The sequence below is a fragment of the Centrocercus urophasianus genome, unplaced genomic scaffold (genome assembly GCF_019232065.1).
Source record: "Centrocercus urophasianus isolate 14NV4802_14NV808 unplaced genomic scaffold, USGS_Curo_1.0 seq_9, whole genome shotgun sequence".
Lineage (NCBI taxonomy): Eukaryota > Metazoa > Chordata > Aves > Galliformes > Phasianidae > Centrocercus > Centrocercus urophasianus.
In genome coordinates, this window is record NW_024885532.1 from 5,285,848 (window position 1) to 5,304,650 (window position 18,803).

At 34.5% G+C, this 18,803-nt stretch overlaps 1 protein-coding gene across 1 annotated transcript; it reads left to right on the forward strand.

The window, feature by feature from the left end:
- Nucleotides 1–1,703: 1,703 nt before the first annotated feature.
- SLITRK6 (SLIT and NTRK like family member 6) lies at nt 1,704–8,168 on the forward strand. Its single transcript, XM_042839244.1, has 3 exons — nt 1,704–1,786; nt 1,965–2,152; nt 5,455–8,168. The coding sequence occupies exon 3, from the start codon at nt 5,470–5,472 to the stop codon at nt 7,993–7,995; it is 2,526 nt and encodes an 841-aa protein (XP_042695178.1). The 5' UTR covers nt 1,704–1,786; nt 1,965–2,152; nt 5,455–5,469; the 3' UTR covers nt 7,996–8,168.
- Nucleotides 8,169–18,803: the final 10,635 nt, after the last annotated feature.

Here is an 18,803-nt window from a genome sequence, read left to right on the forward strand (position 1 = left end):
TTGTCAGAGCAACTATAAAAATGATAAAGATGAACATTTTAAGTGGAATCTGCAAAATTCGTATCAGTTCAGTCTTATCCATCAACAGGCACTTCCAGAAACATTCTTTATAATAACTTAATAAACGATTCTTTCATTTTTTGGTAGAAAAACAACCATTAGCCATGCTTTTAAAAATCTACTAAATAAGTAAGGAATAATAAGAAATGACAAACATTCTCAGTGTTTTTTTTTTAATTGTATATGATTATGAAATGCATTTCTGTTTTCTAGTAGTTGATTTATGGAAACATTTTTGTGATCATGTTTTACTCTAGTGGATGTTAACTTAAAAGTGTAGTAAAGTTGTTTTCATTTATGACACAAATGTATAATTACTGATATTCTCCATCTCATTCAAGTATGAGGTATGAGAACCTGTAAAAAATTAAGCACAAAGGATTTTCTCCTAACAAGCCAAAGCCTCTATAAAGGTTTTGGCTTGTTAGGCCATTATAAAGGTTATAAAGACATGTATGTATATATATTTGATAAAATTTTGGTAACGTACATTATATGGAACATATACCATTATACCTTTTCACCTGGAGGGCTATCAGCACAAAAGGAGTTACTGGAGCCTGACTGGTATAGGGCCTCTAATAAGCAAACTGTTAAGTAATCGGGATGCAATCAGAACAAACAAAATCAGAAATTATATGCTGTACATTATTAATATGCCCAAGTACCAGATCTGTTGTTGCTTACCAAAATGTCTGTGGCCTTGTGGTAGTAGGATGAACAAGAAAACAGCATTTACAGCATGTAAATTCAGCTGAAGCAGTGTAGGAAGGCTGTTCCTTGGATGAATGAAACATTTTTCTGTAGTCCTACAGGGTCTGCTAATCACTTGTTTATGAACACAAAGAAATTAATACTTTATTCAGAAGACACACATTTAAGAATGCTGTCACACTGAGAACAGACCATTTCTCATCAAAGAAATATTTCATGGAATTAGAACAGAATCTCACATGGATAGGTACTAAAACTCTGCATCTGTAAAAGAGCCAATTATAACTAACCCAGTTCTCGTCCTGCAGAACAAGAGGGGTATTTTTAAATAAGACTGATTGCAATCACTGTGCAAACATAATCAGTATGTATTTTTTTATTTTTCAGAAATAAAAGACAAAATCGTAAATAATTTTCTACTCCAGTCACAGTGAGTTGACTGAACTAAGCTGTACAGTTTCATTTATATTTTTGAATAATCCTGCATTTAATTGTGATACACATATTTTGCAGAGGACAATGTTTCCCTTATGGCATGTTTTGTGAAGTGCTTTAAGTCTGGAATGTTTACAGTATTTAAAGCAAGCATTTACAGATATAAATTAAATGCAAGATCTGTCTCAGAGAAGAAATGAACAAGAGCCACAGTAGGTGGTTTACTGCTTCACAAAATTAACAATTAACAGTTATCCACAAAATAAGTAGCTGAATTTTACTTTTGAGATTCAGTTAGACACGGGAAAAAAGGAGGTTTGCACGTTGCAGGAGGAAGAGCTGATCTGTCTCAAGGTGGAGCTAGATCTTATATTAAATGACACTGGCAGATTAAAGCTCTCTGATGGGGAAGGGCTTAAAGGCTGAGTCAAAAGCCAAGAAGTCTCTTTATTCACGCCTACCTCCCAGCCCCTGGCAATCTGACTAATAACAAACTGAGCTAACAAGAAAGACTAGAAAGAGCACAGAGAACACAGACGCAGCTAGGATCTAAAAATCTGACCAGCCGAGTGATCAAGTAAAGCTGTGCTTAACATCTTGTTTGTTTACTGCATTCGAGTGCTTGCAAACAGTTAACTGTATGCAGAAAAGTCAGCATAGCTGTGAAGTATGCTGTGAATTTTAATTGAGAGAAAAGGAAAACTGCTTACAGGATGGTCTAATGTGCACTCTGTCTGGATTTTTTTTCTTTTCAGTTGTACGCTTTGTACTTCGTCTTCTGAACAAGGATTTTGACTATATGGAGCTGTAGTATCAAGAGAGCTTTCAGCAAATAAACTGAGAAGAAAGTATCTATTTTTCACAGAAAAAAATTGCATTGCATTCACACAGCTGCTCCAACTGTGCATTACTGAGCATTTCAGGGGGTTTTACTGCTGTACAGGTAAGTAAAATATTCCAGTTTGTTAAGTAGCTCTGAGTTTAAGAAATTCATTTCTCAGTACCAATTAGTTTTATTTTTTTCTGTATGATTTTGAATTACTTTTAGGTTAAATGATGGTGGTTTATACTCTTACTGCAAACAGTCTTCCCGGTGCATTTATTCATCTTGTGAACAGTATATCTGAATAGTTGAATATGCTTATTAAGGAAACACTGACATGATGTCAGTTGAAGGTGGAATGAATAGATGTTACCTTTTATTTTCTGAAGTGCAAAAATTGTCTTAAATACTTTGACTGTGTTCCCTTCAGAAATTAATAAACAATCCTAAAGGCTTTTAGAAAGTGCCACTTCCAGGATGGAGGTTTTGAAATTCCTTTTTTTTTTTTTTTTTTTTTTTAATAGTTGAATTAAAACAAGCAAAAAATAGAACCCAAGTAAAATGTAAAATAATAGTAAAGCAATTTCAGTGTCCTAAGAACCTGTTGTTGATTGTTACTTGTCAATCATGTGAGTTCTTTGCTGTAAAGTGATTAATTCTGAAAGTATTCAACATTGCTTTGTAGAGAACACTGTGACATTTTTTGTCGTTCAGAATTCATACTGCAAAAACACATTATGCAGTTAGACAGTGACCTACTGAAAGCAGATTAACTCAGCTAACTTAAGTTACTAGATAGAATTCTCTGAGAAAGCTCACCCCAGGAAACAGAAAAACATCAAACTTACTAAGTCTTTTAGACCAAATTTTATTTCATTGTGAGTTCATGTTGATCATCTGCCACTGGAAAGCAGTTTTCATTTTACAGTTATAGCCCATCGCTTCATCAGATGTTCTTGAGTGTTCAGAACAAAACCAAAATTTAAAAAAAGGGAAAATAAAAGAATTCTTGTATTATTTTCTAAGTGTGTGTGTGTGTGTGTGTGTGTGTGTGTTTATGTGTGTGAGAGAGTTCTAGCAGTGTTGTCCACAGAAGTATGATGATGATTAAAATGTGACTGCTTTCCAACTGGTAACAAATGTTATTTTCATTTCTAAGAAGAAGGCTTTCATTTTAATAAATATTCTTTTAAATATGTGCTTGAATGCAACATGCTTTTCAGATTAGTTTTCTTTTTTTTCATTTATGTTTTCCCAGGGATTTTTTAACTACAGTTTGCATTTGATGCAGATCAAGGCTGGAATTTCTATAGGGGGAAAAAAAAAGTGTAGACAGAGGTTCAGCTAGTCATACAGTAGGTTTGGAGATGGCGTCTGTGAAAAGAGCCTGTGTTCTTTTACCTTGGGTCAGTGGAAAATACACTGATGAATATAAATCATAAATAAATTTCTAGCATACTCTGATCCTAGCATTATTCTGCTAGGAATATAGCAAAATATCAAATATCTGTATCAAAATATCTATATCAAAATAAAGTTTTGTTGTGTTGTATCTTACCCTATACACACTGAGAGAAAAAAAAACAGCAACTTATAAGATATAGTAAACATATGCAGTTAGAGTTCAAGGACTATTCTGTGAGACAAAACAAATTATTTCCTGTACTGAAACAGACATGTATTTAGGGGGCACTTTCAAACACGACAAGTTGCACTCACTACTTCTAAACTCACACATCTGCTTCCAGTTATCAAAATTTTCTAATGGAGAAAACACACTTTGCATACATTTACTGTTGGTGTGTGTGTGTGTGTATAAAACACTCATACCAGAGCACTAAGGTGCTTACATATGTAAGTCCTTGCATCCTTGAGAAGAGGTGCTTCTACTAAGGTACCACCATTACTAAAAACGTATTTTTGAGAAACATCAAAACATATGGTCATAGTTTGAGAATGCTCATGCATGTAGTTGAATATATTCTCAGAAAGGGCTCTAATCCTTCTGAAATTAACACTTGAAGTGGTTAATTCTGTAGTGATAGTTAATTGTGCAGTGACATTTTGTACTTTCTGTTATAAGTTACTTTGAAAATTAATAGAAATTTAGTATCTGGATTTCTTAAGAAACCTGCTTATATCAGTCATAGAATGGAGTGCACCAAAATACTGTTCTGTAGTAAATCTTCCATTCCATTTGAAGATTTAACTCTATCCCACATATCAAGAAAAAAATTTCATTCACACAATTAGATAGAAACAGAGAATCTTCACTTGAAAAATGTAGTATAAACAAATTTCAAACAATAACATATAGTTGACTCAAATGTGTACGTTTTGCTCTAGACTTCACAGTTGTACAGTAATGATGCATTTCTCAGGTATTGAAAGTTTGAGACCAGTATGGTGGCTGACAATTTAAGTTACATAACTTACTGATGATGCTGCCAATAGTTTTTAAGTAGTAAGGCAAAGTTAACTCAGTGTACATTTCAGAATTCTTGTGTCAATTAATATCTATAATAATTGACAGGAACCGAATAATCAGTCCCCAAATAATCTCTTTGTTACTTGCCCACCTATTTTTCTGAAATATGCTGCAGTTTATTTTCTCTCTTCTTTTTCTTTAATTGTATATACTATTATGTGTATATTTTATATAATAATGTTACAGTATTAAAGAGGTTTAAAATGTGTTCTTTTACTAAATATACATGAACTACATTTTGCACATTAAAAATTATCTACAAGAAAAACAGTATTTTGTCTACTTCCTTCCCAGTTTGAAGAAACAAGAATTACAGAGGAAATAACTTTTAACTTACATACGTAATGCAGAATCAAAGAAGTTCCCTCTATCCTGTTAGTATATATATTTTTTTCTTAAAACACGCTGTTGAATGAAACCAAAACTTGTATCATCTCTTTAGCAGCTGGACAAAATTAAGCTGAACTTAGAAAGGTACTTTTAAAATCTGCAATGTTATATGGTGACATAAAAAAATAATCTGAAATTTATAAGCTTTGATGTAAATTGCTTGGGGCAGTAATTTACTATTTCTGTACATTGGTAAACCATATCCTATATAAATTTTATATTTATATATAGGAAATGCTTTTCTGATTATCTTCTACTGAGGTGTATCAGCATGAAAATACTGAAGCACTCCTTATGACTGTCTCTTGATTCAGTACATTAAACTAAATATTTCAAGAAAAGCTGAGACAGGGCAGGTAAGGGACATGCAATCTCCCTTCCTGCCCCTCCCTCTCCCTGCCCCCCAAAAAAAGAAAGAAAAAAAAGAAAGAAAAAAAAGGAAAGAAAAAAAAAAAACATACAAAACACAAATTGCACAAATTGTGAAATCATGACTGTTGCTTTTTCTTTTTCCATGCCTCCCCTCACCCTTTCTTTATTATAGAATCTGCTGAGCAAGATGAAGCTCTGGATTTTTGTGGTATGTTCAGTTCTGGTTGCATCTGATCCTTTCCAGTCAGAAACATCTTTTACTAGAATCAGAGGATCTTGTCAGAGTTTGTGTTCCTGTGAAGAAAAGGATGACATTATGATTATAAACTGTGAAGAAAGAGGCATCAAGATGGTGTCAGAAATAAATGTCCCACCATCACGGCCTTTCCATCTTAATTTGTTAAACAATGGCCTGACAATGCTACATGTGAATGATTTTGCTGGCCTTGTTAATGCTATCTCTCTACATCTTGGATTTAATAATATTGCAGATATTGAGCCTGGGGCTTTTAATGGTCTCAACCTTCTTAAGCAACTTCATATAAATCACAATTCTTTAGAAACACTTAAAGAAGATACGTTTGATGGATTGGAAAATTTGGAATTTCTTCAGGCGGACAACAATTTCATCACAGTGATTGAAGCAAGTGCCTTTAGCAAGCTCAGTAGGCTTAAAGTGCTTATTTTGAATGATAATGCTATTGAGTACCTTCCTCCAAACATATTTCGTTTTGTGCCATTGACTCATTTAGATCTTCGGGGAAACCAGTTACAGACACTACCATATGTTGGCTTTTTAGAACACATCGGTAGAATACTAGACCTTCAGTTGGAAGATAACAAATGGGCTTGTAACTGTGATTTGCTTCAGCTGAAGACATGGCTGGAAAACATGCCTCCTCAGTCAATAATAGGAGATGTTGTATGCAATAGTCCTCCAGTTATCAAAGGCAGCATATTAAACAGGTTGAAAAAAGAATCGCTTTGTCCCATTCCTACTGTCAATGAACTTGAAGATCCTTCAGGGTCACTGCCCTTGGTTGTAACCACCTCTGTAAGTGATAGTCACCTGTCAACTAAGGTCATTCCTATACTGAAAGCTCCTACTAAAGAAACAAATTTAATGCTTCATACTTCAAAACCAACTACACAATTTCCAGGAATCTATTGTCCCATTCCCTGTCACTGCACCAGCCATATGCTCTCAGGAGTTCTTATGCACTGTCAGGAGCGAAATATTGAAAGCCTGTCTGATTTAGGACCTCCTCCTACAAATCCTAAAAAACTTATTCTAGCAGGAAACATTATTCAGACATTACTTAAGTCAGATCTTATGGACTATGCTAGTCTGGAAATGCTTCATCTGGGGAACAATCGTATTGAAATCCTTGAGGAAGGAGTTTTCATGAATCTGACTAGACTGCAGAAACTGTATCTCAATGGCAATCATCTTACAAAGCTGAGTCAGAATCTTTTCCTTGGCCTTCAGCACCTTGAATACTTGTACCTTGAATATAATGCCATCAAAGAAGTTTTACCAGGGACATTTAATACAATGCCAAAACTTAAGGTCCTCTACTTAAATAATAACCTTTTGCAGACTTTACCACCCCATATCTTTTCTGGGGTGCCACTTGCCAGATTAAATCTGAAAACAAACCAGTTTGCTCATTTGCCTGTGAGCAATGTCTTGGATGAACTGGATATGTTGGTACAAATTGAACTTGAAGACAACCCCTGGGACTGTACATGTGATTCAGTTGGACTGCAAAAATGGATACAAAAGCTGAGTAAGAGTACAATGATGGGTGACATTTTCTGTAAATCTCCAGGACACTTAGAAAAAAAAAAACTGAAATCCCTCAACAGTGAAGTCTTGTGTCCAGATTTAATAAACAGCCCTGCCCTACCAACTCATGCCAGTTTTGTTGTTATAGCAACTTCTAGTTCTACTACTAGCAACACTGCAGACACCATCCTGCAGTCGCTTACAGATGCTGTCCCACTTTCTGTTCTAATACTGGGACTGCTAATTGTATTTATAATTATTGTATTTTGTGCAGCAGGAATAGTTGTTCTTGTTCTGCATCGGCGGCGAAGATGTAAAAAGAAACAAGCCAATGAACAAATGAGGGATAGTAGCCCAGTTCACCTTCAGTATAGTATGTATGGGCATAAAACAACACATCACACAACAGAGCGTCCAGCTGCAGCTCTCTATGAGCAACGTATGATTACTCCCATGGTTCAGGTCTATCACGGCCCATCCTTCAGCCCAAAGCATACTGAACAACAAGAAGAGGAAAATGAGAAAGCAACTAATGATTCCAAACATCTCTGCAGAAGTCTCCTGGAAAGAGAGAATAGTTCACCACTTACTGGTTCAAATGTCAAATATACGGCTGCAGATCAATCCGCAGAATTTCTGTCTTTTCAAGATGCCAGCTGCTTGTACAGAAACATTCTTGAAAAAGAGAGGGAACTGCAGCAACTTGGAATCACAGAGTACTTAAGAAAAAATATTGTTCAACTCCAGCCTGAAATGGAAGTACATTATCCTGGAACACATGAGGAACTAAAACTAATGGAGTCACTGATGTACTCCAGACCAAGAAAGGTTTATTTAGAACAAACTAAAAATGAGTATTTTGAACTCAAGGCTAATTTACATGCTGAGCCTGACTACCTGGAAGTCCTTGAGCAGCAAACATGATGTGATAACACATTGGGCTTGGGCCAAATTTCTGTATTCCATTTTAAGTTGGAACTGTTGAAAATAAAAGTGCCTTGTAATGACATGTTAACAGTTAGAACTTAAGCACAGCAGTAATCCTAGCAAAAACAAACAAACAAACAAACAAACAAACAAAAAAAACCTAAAAAACTCAGGGATCACTGTGGGAAGCCATGGGGTTGTGTGTAGACAATATGTCTCAAGTTAAACACAAATTGTGTGATTGAACTGTGAGAGGAAGATTGCTTGTTGCAATATTCCTTAGCATTTTTTAAAGGTGTGTATGGCATTCTCTTTTGTGTACCTAACCTATGAAAAAATGTTTGTTACCTGTACTCTCTGGTTTTCCCCTAGTTTAATTAGATTCCTTAAAACAAACACAAAAAGAAAAATAAACAAGCCCTCACACCTGTGTTTGTAGTTAGAAGCTTAGAGTGTATTAAGTGTTAGTATGAGTACTGCATACATGACCATTGTCTACAACCACACCTAACGTACTCTTATAATAAATATGAAAGGATTTAAAATGTTGTCATGCTAAATATCCGTTAAAAACAAACAAAAAAAAGAACAAATTTCGTGTATCCATCCACTGACAGAGAGCCTGCGTGTATTTAATATTTTATATGGAACTTCATCATATGGATTCTTTATCAGTATGAGGAACAAAAAATATATGTGTTTACCCAACATCTTACAAGAAGAACTGCAAGCCTTTTGATACCCTATCTGATAGCTTTACTTAAGTTTGGACAATCTTTTCTTAAGCTGCTGCTATAAAATATTGTGCATCACTGGTGTTTCAACTCACGATCATGAGCAATTGGAAAAAATATTGAGGTTCAGCTGTAAATATATTGCTGTATTTAATAAGTTTGATTTTTATATATCTATCTATAAATATAATTTCTGTGCTGGCTTTAACTATCCTTGGAGGAAATTAGTTTGCTGCAACTAGGAACTTCCAGGTGAAAAAGCAGGTTCTTTCCTTCACTACCCAAAAGCAATTTCCAAATAGAATAACTGCAACAAAATATATGTGTGAGGAACAGTAATAGTATTTAGCTGTTGTTTGTACAATAATGTTATATTTTGCAGAATCTAGAAGAAAGTAAAGTGTTGTGGGAAAAAATACAAAAAGTAGAACATGTCAGATTTATTTTTGCAATGAATTCTAGCTAGATTTATATATACTATTTATTCTGTATAATTTTTTTTTTATTTTTTTTTTTCCAACTCACTAGAAAAGAAAAAAGCTTATTCCTAGCTGCCTTTCAGGAAATTTAAGGAACTGGTCAGTGAAAATGAAATAAATAATTTTTAAATGTCTTTTTTTTTTTTTTTTTTAGAATTCACTTTTTAAAGAATAAGGCAGCAATTTCTCCATGCACAAGTTTAGAATTGTTCAGAAATTGTCAGAAGACAATGTTTTTCATTGTTGTCATGTAGACAGGATTGTCTTGTCTTGAGTGCAGTAAGGTCATTCAGTTTCTGTGCATGACTGATGCAGTGCCAAAACACAGATTCTGACCTTCACATATCTTTCTCTGAGTAAATCTTCTGACTATGCATGAAGAACTTCCATTTTGCTAATTTTCACTTGTTGAGCTAAGGATCAACTGAATTGCTACAATTCTACATAAGAATGCCAAATTTTACATTGAAGTCTTGATAAATACATTGAAGTCTTGATAAATATTTCAGAGATACACTCTTTATCTTACTGCTGATGTATTGCCTATATGTACATACAAATGTGAGTTCTTCATTTTATTTGCACAGAGGTTTATAGGTTTCTGACATATTTTTTTCTATATTATATACACAAGTCAGATTCTCAGTTCTTTCAAATTTGCATAAAGATAACGTCTTAAATGGTGCTAGTCTATTTTCTGTAACTTGAGGATCTGACCACTTGTCTTTGTTAACAAATCAATTTCCTTATTAACGTTTTTGAGAAGTCATCACTTTACTATCGAAAGCAAACTCCTTTGTTTCCAAGAATCATAATGCTATTTGTTAGAAAATAATATTTCCTCTTTTTATAAATGAGAATAATTTAGTTTAGAATGCCTCTGTATTCATAAGAATTAGGAAGAGTAAATCTGGTTACACTTTATGTTTTCTTGCTGTCTTTGTTCTAGACAAGGGTAATGCTGAGTACTGCTTGTGGAGGTGAGAATAAGACAAAGTTAGAAAACACACTATATTAACTTTAAATTAATTTAAGTATCTAGAGCTATTTTAACTATTTTAATTATTTTAAAGACAGGTGAATGGATTTCATGGGCCTGTCACAGATTCTGTGGAAACCCAAACTTTGTTCTCTAGGAGAGACCAGAGTTCAATTGAGATTGCATAGAGCATTAAAGTGACACTAGTTTTCTACATTTCAGCAATTAAATTCCACTCAGAAAATAACCTAATAATAACCAATGAAAAAAATGAATTCAGTCAGTGGGTACTACACTAATAACTGACTGAATTTTGAATCTGCCCCACAGAGGTTGTTATTTTCTAAATTCTCAGGGATTTAAAATTTGTGCAGAGAGAAAAATAACAAATATTTATATGGTACCTTATAAGCCTTAGTACTTCAGTATTTTGGTGTCTTTCATTTCAGTAGTAATTTCTATTAGCAAAAATGGGTGTAAAATTCATACTCCGTAATTGGCAAGATGCAGGGAAATGATAATTCAGGCCCTCAGGCTTTGATTTAAGAAAAATAGTTTCAGACTAAAGATAATTGCCACATGCAGTGCCAGATGTCACTTTGCTTAGCTGTTAACAGAAAATTGGCAGAATGCTGAGGACAACTGTGTGACAAAACAGTCTTCTTCATTGCCATCTCAAGGCATCCGAAAAAAGAATGGGCTAAACTCAAAGCAACTCAGTTACAAAGCTGTATCAGAGGATCACTCAGAACGAATGAATAGAGCTTTAGCTTTTAGGTTTTCCTCAGATGGGAGATTCACACCATTCATTATATCAGGGTGACTGTACTCTGTGGTAGTCTGTAAAAGTGCAAGAAGTTTTGCAGTATCCAGGAATCACAAAAATATGTCACATCATCCATTTTCCTATCATCTGTTCCTGTTGGACCATCATGTATTAAATGTTTGTATAACAAGGTAAGAGCAGGTCTGTCTGTTTTCTTTCCTCATGGTAACATCCTAAGACTGTTCTTTTCCAGATATGAAGAAAATGTATATTGCTATAAAAAAAAGAATTTGGCTTTATATGATTATTCTTCAGCTGAGGAATATCAATATTAGCTGACATAAATAAAATCAGAACACAAGGAATGTAGTATATTTGAAAAGGAAGAGAATGAAATATGTATTTGTAAAAGTTCCTTGGAATGTATTCACTACAGCAATTAGAAAAGTTGCCTAATATTATTACTGTTTCTGGAAACTTGGAAAATTTATTCAGGTTTTTTTTTTTTTTTTTTTTAAGCCATGTTCTAATATTTATTTATTTTCTCCAATGATAGATAAAATAAAGTGATTTCATACCTTTCACTTAGAATAATGGAGGCTGGAAGAAAAGCTGGAAACTTGACAGTCTGCAGCAAAATAAATCCATTTTTCTCTTCTCAGCATGATTTGTGCAAAAGCATGTACTGTTTGCAATAGTGCTTTATCAAGCACACTGGTGTACTTGACAGGTATGTCATAGTGTCATAGTTGCTAGGGTACTTCCAGACAACCAACACTACTATTTTCCCTCTCATATTTGAGAGAAGAAAATATACAAATAGCAATGTGGACCTAATCCCCAAATAAAATGAAAACAAAAACAAGCAAACAAAACAACAAAACAAAACAAACAAAAGCAGCAACAAAAAAAAACCTGCATATGTGCACTTATTTTGGCTTTTCTATTTAACCTCATGAAAGTCAAATGCATTTCCTTTTATTTCTTCTGCATTTTTTTTTCTCATAAGCTTTTTATATCAATACTGAATATATTAACTATAGTAATGCCTTTTCAAGCTTCTGAGCAAAAAAAAAAAAAAAGCAACACTCCACAAAAACATTTCCTATCAGAAAACTGAATTTGCATGTAAAGCAGTGCATTTGCCTATTCAGTATTTTTACACATTCTTCTCCATTAGAATGACATATCTTCTCTAAACAAATTCTAAAATGAAAATAAGTTTGTGCTTTTTGTCTGTGATGTGTCAAAGCTACAGGATTTGCATGTGAACTTTCTTCACCTGTAGTTATTGTTTCTCAATTTGGAACCTGAGGATCAGGTTCTGTCCCCTCTCTTCATGACAAAGAAGTTCCCAGTATAACCTCTAGTAGTAGCAGATCTTCATATAATATGCTGTTTACATATGCAGAGATTGCTAATTGCATAGCATTCTAAACTGAGAAGTTATGTATGACTGAAAGGGCCATCTATCTTACCAAGGTCCTGGTATCTGAATATAAAATATATATTTACTGCAGCAAAAACCATCATTTCAGAAGGTTTAGACTTAGAGACAAGTGAAAAAAAGGACACTTGAGTCTCAAAATCGTCATCAGAAGGAATTCTGAATTATATTCTGGAATGCAGTTTTCTAGAGCCATACAGCTTATCAGCCACACCAGAACAATCTGTAAGTTTCATGCAGATACACTGAAACCATTACCAGAACTTCTCTTAATTCAAAAGATTAGCTGATACCTTTGCTGAAGACAGCATTCTTCTATTCTCTTGTGATGCCCCAGTACAGAATACCTCAATTTCCATTATGGACAAATACTTCTCAGACACAAATAGCTCTCTAGCAGTAAAATTGAAACCACTCCTTGGGGAAGTTTTAAATGTGTTCATTGCCTTCAGTTTTCTGTTCCTTTGGCACTTGATATTAGGTGCATCCTACTGGATTTGGGACAAGGAAGACCAATATATTACAGAGCCTGTTTGATAGTTCAGAAGATTTGTCCCTTCTTTATTTCCCAAAGTTTATGATATTCTTGGACTTGTTCCAGGTATTGGTATCAAATCCCTTTTTTTTTTCTTTTTTCTTTTTAAACTTAAAATATAAATGAGCTGTAGGTTAAGACAGTATCAGGAACTTACTTGCCATACTGAAAGGATATAGCATGACATTTTCTTTCCTGCACATCTCCTAGCAGTCAGATTTGGCCTTTTGACACAACAGAATAAATTCTTAAGAGCGACAGTCTAATGGGAAGCAGATAACCTCAAGAAAAAAGTAAAACACCAGCTGCCGTTCAGCTCTATGAAAGCAAGATGTAATTAATTTTTTTTGTTGCCCTATCTACTTCAACAAGATGGTGTGCATATGTTCCTTTTATTATTACTACAAGACCTTCTATAACTTAGTTCATGCTATAGAGTGATGGCATAGAGAAAAGAAGCAGAAACTTAATTTTTATATATCAAAGAGTAGTGTTACTATTATAATTTCAGCTGTTTACTTCTCATTTTGAGACAAATTATTTTAGGAAATATGATTTTAAAAAATCTTGCGATTGCAATTAATTGGCTAAAAAACTACAGATGAGTACATAATTAACTGTTCAAACAGAAAGAGATCTGGAGTAGTTTATATGTGCAGAAATCTGTCCTAGGGAACATTAGCACTGTTGTTCTCCTTTTTAAATAAACTATAACAGTTATTTTGTTAGCTCATGAAACTACTATTTTTAGTCCAAATTAAGAGCCATATAAGTATTCTTTTTGCATTTTTTAATTAAAAACCAATATAACACTTTCATAATTTTGCATATTTAAGTTAAATACCTATTAGAAATATCCATACTAAGACATAATAAAAAGACCAATAAAGCGAAATATAATCTAATACCCTTCTCTTTCCTCCGTGTAAAAGCAACTCAGTGTACTGTGAAAAAAATGTGTATTTCCTGGGTAAGAAGAATGAACAGATAAATTATTTTTTATCTTAGTTATATTTACTTTTGGAGATGTGAAATATTTTGAATTTGTCCCTACGGTACAGTGTGACTGTTAGTTCATATGAGCTTGCAAATACATAAGAAATTCAGATTTAGAACAATGAAATGCATATATTTATTAACACAATGATGTAACTAATAGGCTACGTAAACATGTCCTTTTGTAAATAAACGATATTTGCACTTTTAAGAAGATACTGTGTGTCAAATATCCTTTGAATATACCTTCAAAATGAGATCCCAAAGATTCTTTTACATGTTTAAGAAACATGTTAAATGTGAGACTCAGGCTGTCAGTGCTGAGCTTGTTCGTGGTCACCCAGACAGTTTGGATGTTTAGATATTTGAAGGTCACTGAAAAACTTCAAAGACAAGATGCTGAAGAGAAAGACTAAGAGTTAAATATTTTTTAGACGGATCTTTTCATCACACCCAGTTCAATATTCCATGGAATTAAATAATGATTTAAGGATGAATACAAAAGACTAATAAATCAGAAATGCAGCATATAGATGCCACTATTCACAAATGGTAAATGAATCCATGAGATATCATGGAAAGAAGATTAAAATAGACTTTAACAGTCTTGTATTATGTAAGTGTCTTTAAGTACCTTATGACCTCAGAAAAAAATGATGGCTGAGAGGGGATTGTTGTGCATTGATCACTCATGCATACAGATTTTCTGAAGGCAAATGCTGGGGAGGACAGCTAACTGCTGCCATACATGATACTATGAAGGCTGAATGATGTTCAATAGATTCTAAGATAATTATGTGTTATAAGTTTAAAACTGTCACTGCTCTAAGCTCTGAAGTGTCATCTGACATCAACAGGACTTCTTACAGACTCAGATTCCATGAAATGTTTTATTCATAAAAACCTCCACTGAAAAAAAACAGAAGCTTTATTATTTTCCTACTTAAAGACAGTAAAAAAATCTTATTCCTTCTGAACTTTGTTTCCTGTCTTGATATGAAGGCGTTAAAGCTAAGTAAATATCTATTTCAGATCTTGATTCTGCATAAATCTGTTAGAAGTCTATACTTTTGTCTGCAGTGTTGTATGTGTGTGTGTGTAATACACACGTACACACTTTACACTTGTAAGTGCATAAACTTAAAGGTGTTGCTGCACCAAGTTTTTGACTATCCATAATGAGTTATGAGTAGATAAGATCAGCTACAGCTCTCTAGAAGCAAATCAGATAATAATGTCACATAAGAGATTAGCAGCAGATGTAGCAAAGTTTTGTTGTTTTTTGTTTGTTTGTTTGTTTGTTTGTTTATTTGCTTGTTTCCTAAAGGAAATTCCTAAGAATTATGATAGTTTAATATTATATTAATCTTCTAATTTAAACCTCTGAAAGGTAGTACAAACCTGGATACATCACTAACAAAACAATTACTTAGCCAGAGGAGGAAAAACAAAATTCAAAATCAGAGATATTAAAGACAAATATGTGATAGACTATACAGAGAACAAAGTATCAGTACTTGAAATAATTTAATCTTCTTCCTTTAAAAATCTTATTTTATAATTTTTTTTTCTTTACCTGATCTTTTGGTTAAAACAATGCCCATATGTTTTTTTGTCCTTTCTTGGAACTTCCTCATAGAATTGAGACCAAAGATTCACCATAGTATTAACTGTGTGTACCTGTGCATTAGATCAACTATGTTCCTTACCTTGAAGTATTTCTTGCTTTAAAAAAACCCTTATATATATTATAAATATTGTCTTGATCCTGTTGTCATGATTTTATGCACCAGGTGATGATGCAGTCTCTATTCTGGAGTTTCCAAAACAGAAGTGATGGCTAATGTCCTAATAAATTTGATGCATATATTTCTTTTATTTTGTTTGTTTTCTCTTTTAGGTTAAAAATCTCTAAATACAAATGAATGAAACAAGCTAGTGAAATTTTCAGCTTGATGGAAAGAATGTGTTTTCAATAAACACAGTATTTCATACATTGCCAAAAGTAACTTTTTAAAATTATTTAATTTTTCTATCAATAATGAAATACTTCAGTAAGTCAAACTGTTCTGCTCTTATTTATTTTGATATTATAAATCCCAAAGAAGTTGTAGGAGATAAGCATATGATATATTTCTGTTGAAAAAGTTTAATCACTGAACAGCATTTTTCATTGTATTTTTATATTTTCCCACCTAGCTTCACTGCTAGAAGGCCTGGACACACAAAATAGGGGTTTGAAATATATTTTGCCATCTCACAGTCTATATTATAGAAATCCTGCATTAGTTTCATTTACTAAGAAAAAGGGAAAAGAATAATTCACATTGGAATTTAGTTACATTCAGTTCAGACTTTTCTGCTAATGGAACTGTGTGTGAAACGCAATAACTGATTTCCATTGTGTAAGAGGATTATCATTTCTCATGAACTCATTAGAATGCAAATTACATAGACAAGATGCCAGACTCTTACAGACTGCCAGGACTAAGAGCATCTGCAATAGTTGTTCTTGTATTAGTATCAGATGATTCCTCTGATGTGAAACAAAGACATGAAGCAGATGAATTGCAATATGTATTTAATGTTTACAACATATGTATACAACGTGCTTGTAAGTGAAAGAGCTAGGGCTGGATTCCCACAGTCTTAAACAGCTTTTAGTTTTGAATCAAAATTTTACACAGCAATTATTTTCTGACTAGTTTACAGAAAGTGCTATGGGTATAAGAGAAAGAAATATAGTAACTTTTGAGAAGTGTCTATTTTTTTAATTAGGAATTTGTAAAGTTAACATCTTTATGAAGAGGTTGTCTATCCAATACGTGAAAGAGTTCATAAGCAGGAGGAAAAACACCTTTCACATGGTCTGACAGTGATTAGGGAGGAATGGCTTTAAATTAGTAGAACAGAAATTTAGATTAGATATTAGGAGAAAGTTCTTTACTCAGAGTTGTAAGGCAGTGAAACAGGCTGCCCAGAGAAGCAGTGGATGTCCCATCCCTGGAGTTGTTCAAGGTCAGGTTCATGTTAAGTTTTTCATCTACTAGGATCCATAAATCCTTCTTATCAGGGCTATTCTCAAGGAGTTATTCTGCCAGTTTGTATGCATATCTGGGATTACGTGTACCCAAGTGCAACATCTTGCACTTAGCCTTGTTGAACCTCTGGTTTTTCATGGGCCAGTCTTTCAAGTTTGTCAAGGTCTCTCTGGATGGCATCCTTTCATATGTTGTATCAACTTCACTACTCAGCTCTCAGCTTGGCGTCATTTGCTCTACAGAAGTTTTGAATTCTGACTTCGTTTTTTGCCAGGCCCATCCTCTTCAAGACTACAAGCTCTACCTGGGCATGATCACTGCAGTCCAGGGTGCCTCCAATTTTAACCTCTTTCATGAGCTTGTTTGCATTGGTGAGTGCCAGGTCCAGAAATGCTTCTCCTCTGTTAGATTTGCCTAATATCTGGATCAGGAAGTTATAATCAACACAGTCTAGGAGTCTTCAGGGTTGCTTGCAGCCTGCCATATTGCTTTCCCAGCAGATATCCAGGTGGTTGAAATCCCCCATCAAGTTGAGAGTCTGTGAACGACACAGTTCCTACAGCAGCAGCAGCAGCAAGCAGGCCTCATCCACAGACTCCCCCTGATCAGATGGACTGCAATAGGCCCTGATATCCTTTATTGATATGGTCCCTGATTTTCACCCACAGTTTCTCAACTTGATTGTCACTGCTTCTCAGAGACAGCTCTTCAGACTCTATCCATCTCTTAACGTAGAGGGCAACTCTCCCACCCCTCCTTCCCTGCCTATCCCTTCTGAAAAACTTGTAGCCCTTGATAGTTGTGCTTCAGTAATTCTCAGACCCTTTTCTGTCACATCTAGTTTAAAGCTAGGTAATCAACCCAGTCAGCTTGCTTCCCAGAACAGTTTTACTCCACATGCTCAGTTTCATTCCATCTGATGTCCACATACTTCTTTAAGGCCTGTCCAAGATCATAGAATTCAAAGCCTTGATCATGACACCATCCATACAACCAGTCATTTATCTGACCTGTTCTCCTCCTTTCTGGGTCCCAGATGCCTAATGGGAGGACAGAAAAGAACACTACTTATGCTCCTGATCCCTTCAGTGTGTTTCCTAGGAATTCAAAGCTTCTTAATGTTCTTCAGTTTCCTTGTTTCAGCTTCTTGTGACCCAACTTGAAAGAGAACGAACAGATAGTAGTCTTCCAGTTTTATCAGAGACAGTAGCATCTTGATATCCCTAACAAAAGCCCCTGGTAGACAGCAAACTTCTCTGAAGAGGTAATCTGGGCAGCAAACTGGGTCCTCTGTGACCCTTAGTGAGGAGTTCTCACTTACTAGGACTCTTTGCCTTTTTTTGGTAGTACTAGTTTTTATGTGATGCTTTCATTGACCCTGCTTAATGTGCATTTAATTTCATGGGGTGTGACTGCTGTATAAAACCTTTGAACATTCCTCAAGAAGCAAATCTTAAAAGTTCAGAAACAGGTAATCCCTGTATGCCATAAGTTGAAATGGCAGAGAAGAAGACCAGCTGACTGAACAAGATGCTGCTTGAAGACCAAGGGGAGAAAAAAAAAAAAAAGAGTTTACCATTGTTGGAAGACGGGGCAGGCAACTCAAGAAGAGCAAAAGGACGTTGCTAGGATATTCAGAGGGAAAACTAGATAGGCAAAAACCAAGCAAGAACTCTGGTCAGCAACGTACAGTGCTGCTCAGTGCTGGTGTATTATCAACAATGTTTTTCTCCTAAAGCCAAAACATATCATCACACCAGACAAAATTAAGAAAGTCAACTCAGTCTCAAATGAAACCTGGACAAGGGGGAGGGCCAAGGAGAATTTC

Bases quoted from the DNA above. Each gene is read 5' to 3' on its own strand.
- SLITRK6 (XM_042839244.1), top strand. From the start codon at position 5,470: ATGAAGCTCTGGATTTTTGTGGTATGTTCAGTTCTGGTTGCATCTGAT.